The following is a 9,204-nucleotide window of genomic DNA, read 5'->3' as shown; positions in this document are numbered from 1 at the left end:
GGAAGAAGTTGAGGTTGAGTTTAAAATGTAGAAACAAAATGGAAAGAAACAGGAGGTACGTACAGATGGGGTAGGAAGTATAACTAAGATCTTAGAGCTTTATGCACATTTGAAGAGATAAATTTTACCAAATGTTGCATTGGGATTGAGGAGTGAAGCTAGTTGGTGAAAGGCACAGAAATCCTAACAGTCTATTACACATTATAAGGACTGTTCTTAAAATGCGGGGTTCCGGACTAGGACTTTAGAAATACTAACAAGTCAAAAGCTTAAAGATACAAAAGAAACAAAAACAACAGAAGTAATAACAAAACAAGTCCCAGGCAATTTAGGGCTTCGGGAGGAGGCAGGCTGGAAATTATGCTCCCCTCGGGCCCTAGAGTCAGGGGATCTGATCGCCCTTCGTATTTGGGTATTGTCTGGTGGAAGAGAACCCGACTTGAACTCTAAATTTAATGGCCCAGCCAGGTAAGAACTTTCGGCATGGAACCCCTCCCCCTCTTCCAGATTACGCCATAAAATGTGATGTGTGTAGGGGGTGGGGTGGAGTTGAATGGAAGTGGCAACCAACGGGTGCAGTGTGTCTGGGAGGGAAAAAGAACAGGGAGAAAAGAGCAAAGCAGGAGGAGAGTCAGCCGGGTCCTGAAAACTAGTAAGTAAGTAGAAGCGGCTGGGTAACAACCTCTGTAAAGACTTAGGCAGAAAAGCCAGTGTTTAGAGCCGCTGCTATGCTGAATTAAAAAAAAAATTCTTTTTTGGCTCTCGCCACTTCTATTTCTACTACTACTACCACCATTACAAGGTAAAAAATAAAATGCAGATATAACTGGAGTGTTAAAAATATAGTTAAGATATTCATAGTTCCGCTGCAGATGCACGAATTTACTAAACTCCGGATTTTGGGTTCGGAAGAGTTCCCTTAGGGCAGCCAGCATTTTAATTTATCTACTAAACTCTGAAAATAGCTACTGGTTTATTTTGAATAAGACCATCTTTCGACTTTTATGTCAGGGGAGAAGCCCTTCAAGTGCGAGTTCGAGGGCTGCGACCGGCGCTTCGCCAACAGCAGCGACCGCAAGAAGCACATGCACGTGCACACTAGCGACAAGCCCTACCTTTGCAAGATGTGCGATAAGTCCTACACGCACCCCAGCTCTCTGCGCAAACACATGAAGGTAACGCCGCGGTCTGGCCGCTCACCTTCGAGCAGAAGCCTTTTCTGTGCTCGAGCCGGGGCCAGCCACCCTGGAGCGGCTTCTGGGCGGCCTCAGGAGCCGCGGGAGGCGGAAAGGCAAACGGTTTCACTCGGTTGAGTGGAAGGTGGCAGAGGGAGCAGGGGCGGGAAAGATAGTCGCACCAGAGGCCAATTAAACTCACTGTTTCATAATGAAAGTAAAAATAAGTGAGGTGACTCCGAGGCCCCGCTGTCAGCGCAGCTGCGGTAAGCGCGGCCATTGCTCCTGTTAGTCAAGAGCGAGCAGGCGGGCTAGCTGCGGTCTTGTTGACCGTTCAACTCTCTATATCCGCTTTCCTCAAAGTGGGCAGGCAAACTTTAGGAAGCGAACTTTCCTAGCCTCTGGCCCCAAAAGCAGCCTCCTCCTTCCCAGCCCCCCTCCTCTTTTTCTTTTGTGAGTCCACCGGGCAAAGTCCCCTCCTGGTGCGTGGCTGTGCTGGGTTACGCCGAGAGAACCAAGCCCAAGTCCCATTGGTCCTGCCTGCGGAGAGTCTGGGAGATCCCTGGCTTTGAAAGAAGCGGGGAGGGGTAGGGGAGGGGGTGCACGGCGGGGGGAGGGGGAGCATAGCTTTCATAGCCTTAGGTAGCCGCTGGGCCCACTCTTTATCTTCATTAAAACGCAACTTTATTCTCTTAGGTCCATGAGTCCTCTTCTCAGGGCTCACAGCCTTCGCCCGCCGCCAGCTCGGGGTATGAATCGTCCACGCCACCCACCATCGTGTCTCCCACCACAGACAACCCGACCACCAGCTCCATGTCGCCCTCTTCCTCCGCGGTCCACCACACAGCCGGCCACAGCGCGCTCTCTTCCAATTTTAACGAATGGTACGTTTAAAATCAGAAACAAAACATGCCGACCCCCTATTTAAGAGACTGAACACACACGTATATACATACACAGTATTATTCAAAGAATCCTGAAACTCGAGACACCCCTCGTCCCGATCCCGCAAACGTTTGTTTTGTTTGTTTGATTTTGTTTTTAAATCTGCCAGAAATCCAGGACTGAGTAAAACAGAGGATGCAACAAACCTTTAGTTCCCCCCTCCCCAAATTTCTTTTCTTTTTCCCCTCTTTGAAAAGGTTTGGTAGCTGAAGGGCGGGAGGGGTGGACGAGAAGGCGGCTGCCTGACCGAACACCGCCAAAGGCCCTGATGGCCAATTTCTCTTGGATCAGAACACGCTCTCTGGGGCTTCAGCTTTTCTTTATCTTCTTGTTTTGTTTTCTTGTAAATACAGAATTATTAGCTTAAATCTGTTCTGTTGGATTCTGTATATAGCTACACTTCGGTTGGAGTGGGTGGGTGGGATCGTGGCGTGGTGGTCTTTGCCTTGGGGAGGGGAGGGCCAGCGGGAGGGGGGAGGGGGAGGGGATGGGCGGCCGAAAGCCAACTGTTTGTACTGAATGGCGAGAATGTTCTAGTAAATGTGTACCAAAATGTGAACTACTTTGTACGATTACAGTCTCCACGTCGACCTAACAGAATATTATTGATATTAATGTGCTTTTTTTTTGTATAAAGTGCAAACATTTCGTCCCAAAGTCTGAGTACTTTAGTGCAGTGAAATGTTGTTTCATGTCCTGTCAAGAATTCGTATAGTACGAGCCTGGATCTACGTGTCAAACTGTTCCATTTGTTTATGTAAAGTGATATTAAAAAGATATAAACTATAGCTGTCCATTGCTTTTGGCAAAATATACAACCACACAATGTATATAATTCCTAGTTTCCATATTTATCCGCATGTAAAGGGTCTGGTTTATCCATGTTACAGCTATTCAATATTTATGGCTAGAAAAAAAAAACTCGTATGTACACTTTAGTTTCCAGAACTGTTTGGTAACCTTTCGTACGTTATTAAAGATTCTTAAATCTCAGTGATTGTGGTAGGAATTTCTTCTTCACATCCCTTCCCCCAGCAACCTGTGCCAGCCTTAGTGGATCTTGGGAAAGCTCTCCAGCCTCTCTTGCCTTCTTCTCTGTCATTGCTGGTCATATAAACTTGATAAATGAATGCTACCCTGCTGGCTCTCCGAGAGGGTGTAATTAGTATTTATATCAAAATTTATGAAACAAATTTTCGGCCTCAGTATAATTTAAATGACCTTTGCAGACATAGAATAACAACCATAAAAATAACGGAAATAGATTGCACAGGCAACATCAATATTAATGTAAGCGAATTGTGAGAAGCTCGGGGGCTCTCTCTCTCTCTGTAGCCTTGCAAATGAACTTGCAGTCATTCAAGGGTTCAGCTGCCCCCCCCCAATTAAATCCCCTGGTCTGAAACTGGATTGTAGATTTACAATATTATATTTTAAATTGCTGTCTTCAATTAAACCATTATGGCCATAACTAATTTTCAGGATGCCGATGAATGCTTTTCCAGGCCTTCCATCTTTGTACAAAAGTAAATGTCCATAAAGCGTTTCACTTATATATTTTCAAACATGATGCTAATTTAAATTAATTACTTCCTATGATATATTATTATTCCTATAATTTCGCTACTGTCATTAGTTCTCTCAAAAAATACATCTAGAAAAGAGAATTATTTTATGCAATGTGATTATCTTTCTATCTCTTTTATTTATTTCTCATTTACTTAAGAAATTCGTTCCATTGGCTGGCGTTGATACAGTAAATTTGTAAATGAGGAGACAATATAAAAAATCTAAATTACTTGTGCTTAATGACTGTGGCAGAACGCCTTTTCTCTAAATCAGATTGTCTTTCTTGCAGTTTAGTTTGATAGATTTGCAAGCTATGCTGCTTCGGCGAAGTTAGGTCCTCTGGTAGGGATGCTGGTTTCTTTGTCTCTGGTTGTCGCTTGCATGATCGCCCCATTAGGCAGACAGCGTAGCTAGAACTCACAAATCAGGCCCTTGGCTGTGGCTGCAGGGGCGTGGATGTGTTAGGAGTCAGGGGAAGTACGATTCTGCTTCTCTACTGTCCTCTGTATGTCCTGAAAGTTGCAGGCCTAAGAAGGAGAACTGTCTGAGAGCTTTACATGTGTTTCACAGCAATAACAACTCGAGAAATTAAACCACTAGCTAATTATACAATAAAAATATGATCTTTAAAGACACCTCTTAGCACTTGTATTTCTCATGTTTAGTCAACAAAGTCTTATTTGTGGATAAAAGGTTTTGCTGCATTAACTTCATCACAGTTTTTTTTTTTCCTTTTTAAATAGAAAAGGGAGGATATTGATGCTTAACTGTAAAAACAAAACAAAAACAAAAACAAAGTTGTTCTGCTTATAACAGCGATATTGGCCTTTCATACAAAGAGCGACATCTTGCAAAATTTGTTGAGATTTTGGAAAGTTGAATATCTAAGGAAGAGTTGCTGTCAACTCTAAAAATTGTGACCTTAAAACCTTGTTCTCAGTAGCTTTGGAAGTTTAAGACTGATCAACAGTGCAGTATTTAAAGTGACAGTAGACATTGAACCCAACATTAAACACAGAAATGGGAATAGAGAGTTCATCTTTCTAGGGACAACAACAGATCCATTAATAATATTTCCCCCTTTTATTAAAGATGAGGTTTTTCTGGGAACCTGTTGTGAATATGATGATAGTTTTAACAGCACTTTCATGATTTTGTCAGAGCATTTAAGAAGACAGCATAGGTGTTTATCTTTGATTTGACTATTTCTAAATTTAAGTTTACCTCGAATGTAAAATTCTGTTCGATTGTTGTGTGCCCAGTGCTCATTTGCTTTAATATCATAGTATAATGACTAAACATTATACTATGACATATGGTTTATATAAACTATTTAAAAATACATATTAGAAGTGTTTTTTTTTTTAATTTCAAATATCCATGTAGATTTTTAAGGTCAAATGATTTTATTACCACTTGAGAACCCCTCTGTATGTATTTATGAAATAATCTCACAGCAAAGCAACTTTTATAATAAGAGACAACATTTATAATAAGAAAAACATTTGCATTCTTTCCTCTAATGCCCTCCACAAAGAAAAAGTCATTAATGATGTAAGTCACCAAAATAAGGCTTTAAACTTAAATGTAGTCTATTATTTTGCTGGCACCTTTAATGTCTGCTTCTTGAGATGTATTCTTCATACTTTTCTTCATGGGCTATTAGGTTTTGAAATACAAGAATGTGAACAGTGAAATATATTGTTAGACTCTATTTAGCAGGAGCTGAGCATTCTGCAAATGGCTGGTTTCTATGTGTAGTTGTGGATTTTGATCTAGGCAGAAGGCCATACTGGTTTATATTGCTTACTGCATTGTATTCTGGATACTATCAAATGATTAGGACAGCTAACAAGTTATTAAAATGTTATTTTGTGTCAACAGAAAATGCCTGAGTACAAGCAATCATTTGAGAAATGAAGAGAAATGAGTTTGGGGTGTGTGTGTGTGTGTGTGTGTGTGTGTGTGTGTGTGTGTGTGTGTGTCTGTGTGTGTACATTCAAAGCAAGCATATAAACACACAAGCATCCTTTATATGGGGGGGCTAAGTAATTCTCAAATATTTCAGATCCTTTGTTTTCTTCTTCAAAAGCTACCCCCAACTGCTTTAAGCATTTGCAGCTGATGATTTTGATTTTTTAAAGTCAAGCATTCAAGTTAACCTTTAAGAAGCAAACCACCTCTAAAAGAAAGATGTAACCTTTCACTTGCCTTATATTTATTTATTTATTCATATTTTCTTATTTAGCTTTAACCGACAATGAAAATAGCACTAACCTTCTTTCGTGATGGGCTTGGCATTTAGATACTTCTATTTGTTGATTGTGAAGTTTTCTCAGAACTTAAAAAAAAAGCTTGTCAACAGCAGTACAACCCCTCCCCCACCTTCTCCCCCACCTCCCCAAATATTCCTAAGCACCAATTTCAAGGCCAAGGTTTAATTAGTGCCTAGGCCCCTAGTGAATCCTTGTTGATAGACTTGGTACCTGAGTATATTACTCTCCAAGAAATGACTTGGAGAAGACCTTGGGTCTTAAAGATGGATTCAATGTAAGCCATTCTGAGGGGTAACTGCATGTGGTCTGGCATAGTTAAAAGGAAGGCACTGGGTTTATTCCCTTAGCTATTGTTGGTCTAGATGTGAAAACATCAGATTTTATATGTTTTCAACTTCTACTTCTCTCATTTCTCCAGTTTAAAATGCTAATCACTCCCCTTTAGGTACAGAGGCCTAGACTCCCAGTAACATCAATTGTAGTTCTCAAAACTGAGCATTCACACCAAGAAGAAAAGCTGTTTTTTGTAAAGATGGTCAGAGCTGAGATCATTCTTTACTTTTCCATTCGCCAAAGTAGAGTAGAAATGGAAAGACTGATGTTTTTGCCAGCCCAGCCACTAAAGACCTGCCTAACCCAAAACATTTTTTATTGTCTTAATTTTTAAAGCACCCAATGGCTGTAACTTACACCCATTTAAAATAGCTCTAGAACGTAAGATTTTTTTTTTTTTTGCAGGGTGTGTGGTCATATGGAGGTCTTGATTTCAAGACTAAATTTAGATAAACAATAAAACTAAGTGGAAAGAAACAATAAAAATGTTAACGTGTAGCATGTGCTGAAGACTTTCAAAGTGTTAAGCTATGGGCAAAATATAAACAGTGTTGCACTTCAATCTATGAGCGCTGATTGGTTTAGTTTCTCTGCCCCAATAATAGGAGATGCAAACTGGGGCTGTTTTATCCTACAAGGTGGAATCGGTCATCAGCTACACATTAGGGTTTCCATATGGTGAATTAGAGGTGGGTTTTTCCAGACGAAGAAATGGAATGTAGCCATCTTGTATGGAAACCATGTTTGCCAATGGCGATACTAGGGACCTGTGACAGTCTGTTTATTGCATTTTGATAGCGTTCAATGATCAAGGGGTTTCTCTGTAGCCGGCTCAGGAGAATACAACAGGCTGAGAACGTTGGCCAGAGTCGCACCTACCCACCGGCACAGCCAAAGCACAGGACAGCTCCTGAATGTGGGCACGAACACACGGTAACCTTGTTTTCAACAACAGTAGACTTGCTGAAAAGCATTAGACCTGAGCACCCTCCCTTGTAAAACAAAACAAAACAAAAAGCCATGACTTGCTTATTTGTGCAACTATTTCCAGTATAAGTCTCAAAAAAAAATCTAGATATAAACACTGAGGAAATCGCGATTCTTTACTCCTCCCCACCCCCACCCTCATCAATCCAGGACATTTTTAGCCTCTGACAAAGAACTGAAGCTGTAGATGACTAGAAAAACAAGATTAAAAGACGGAATAGAGTTTGCTGACAGACAATTTTGCCTAGGAAGGTATTTTCAAAGTATGGGAACAGGCCTGAGGAATGAGTAGAGAGGTTACTCTCTACTCAGCCAGCCTGTCAGCCCTTGCATAGAAGGTATGGCCACACATGGCCCTGTGGGTAACCTAAGGGGCTTGCCGCGCCTCCGCCAGCTGGGACGTGTTTTCAGGTTCCCCCCAGCCTCTAGTCGAACCAGCAGTGCGCATGCGCGGCATGCAGCCCAGGGCTCCACGTGCTAATGAATATGCATGTACCCCCCTCCCCCGCCCTTGGCGAGCGGAGGAGGGAATCGCGGAAGCTCCCGCCTGTGAAAGTCTCTGGCCTGACTCCCAAAATAGTGCGGCGGGGAAGCCGCACGTGTTTGTTTTCAAACCGCGCTGGTTTAAGTGAGTTCACAATGCCAGCAGAGGCTCGGGAAACCTGCGGCCGCCACTACAAGAATTAAGTGGCGGGAGCGGTTCAGGGTTCTCCCCGTTCCCAAGCGCTGGGATGCCGGCTCGCTTGGCTCGAGTGATCCACAGATCCTGTGGCTGGACTCTTGGCTCATTCGTTGTCCACTCAGGGTCCCCTCCACCTCCCACGTCCCATTCCTTCTAAAGCGGGTTGTGACATTTTGGTTCTTCTCAGGCTCACATCCTTTCCTCATTAGTCAGACGAAATGTCCTGTGGACTCGACTGGTCCCTAGGGCTTTACAAGGGCCCTGGTCATAAAGGGGTTTTCTAGGGGCTCCACACGTCCCTCATCAGAGCCCAGTCCCGATGTGCGTCTATTCTTATGTCCCATTCTAACCTCCTTTTTACACCCCTCCCCGGCTTTCCTCTAAAGACCCAGCCCAGCATTTACTGCACCAGACACTATTTCCTTGAACGGATCTTTTATGGATCCCTCCCAAATACTAGTCAGTTTGCGTCTGTGGGATCTGGGACGGTCCTGGGGAGCTCAAACACGTTCAGCCGGAGGATTAGTACACTGAACGGCCTTGACCCAGAGGCTAGAAGTGTGGACTTTAGGTACTGGGGTGATTAATGGTTTTCTGTCCTTATGACATTGGCAGAGTAGTGTAGTATTTTGAGGCTTGTGGAACATTTTCAGAGCAACTGTATAACCTGTCCGACGGAGTGGCCAGCGTTTCTTCACAAAGAAATGGGTAGCAGCTGTCTCTGGGACAATTCTATCCTTTCATGGACTTGAAGAACTACTCATTTTAAGTGTTTTAATTGAATCCCTGTCCAGTGATGGCACAAATGGCCACTAACACTTCCTTCCACTGGACAGGTAGAGCCGTTTTGTGGAGCTCACACCGAGTCACTGCCCAGCTTCACTCTGAAGTCTGTTTTAGGGCCAGCACGACTCATGCTGGTTCTTTCAACCTGGCTGCCATCACAACCAAACCCTCTTCTGCCTCATACGACTGAGGCTTCGGAGGCGTCACTACCGGGACAAGGCCTTCGTTCCTAGCTACTGTGGTAGCTCAAAGGCATTTTCACGCAACCAATCTCGCAGCTCCATAATGGTGGTTGCTTAGAAAAGAGCATTTGCTGTAGGTTTTCGCCATTCCTTGTCCCCCGAGGGTTTGGCCCACGGGGAAGCCTGCTCAAAACCACTCACCCTGAACACTCAAAATAGTGGTTAGAACACAAAGATTCTGTTAGTTTTCTCCAGACGCTCACAGCTTC

General features: G+C 43.2%; 1 protein-coding gene across 3 annotated transcripts in view; it reads left to right on the top strand.

Annotated features, from left to right (window-relative positions):
- Zic1 (Zic family member 1) overlaps positions 1–5,577 on the top strand; it is a 12,435-nt gene extending 6,858 nt beyond the window's left edge. For 2 of the 3 annotated variants that reach the window (XM_039082089.2, XM_008766454.4), the window contains exons 3-4: positions 1,012–1,175; positions 1,872–5,577. In XM_039082089.2, coding sequence (XP_038938017.1) covers positions 1,012–1,175; positions 1,872–2,069 — 362 coding nt within the window. In that variant the 3' untranslated portion in view covers positions 2,070–5,577. 3 annotated transcript variants of the gene reach the window in all.
- The last annotated feature ends 3,627 nt before the right edge of the window (positions 5,578–9,204 follow it).

This window comes from Rattus norvegicus, chromosome 8 (genome assembly GCF_036323735.1).
Source record: "Rattus norvegicus strain BN/NHsdMcwi chromosome 8, GRCr8, whole genome shotgun sequence".
In the NCBI taxonomy this organism is placed as follows: Eukaryota; Metazoa; Chordata; class Mammalia; order Rodentia; family Muridae; genus Rattus; species Rattus norvegicus.
This window is presented reverse-complemented; position numbering and strand designations above follow the sequence as displayed.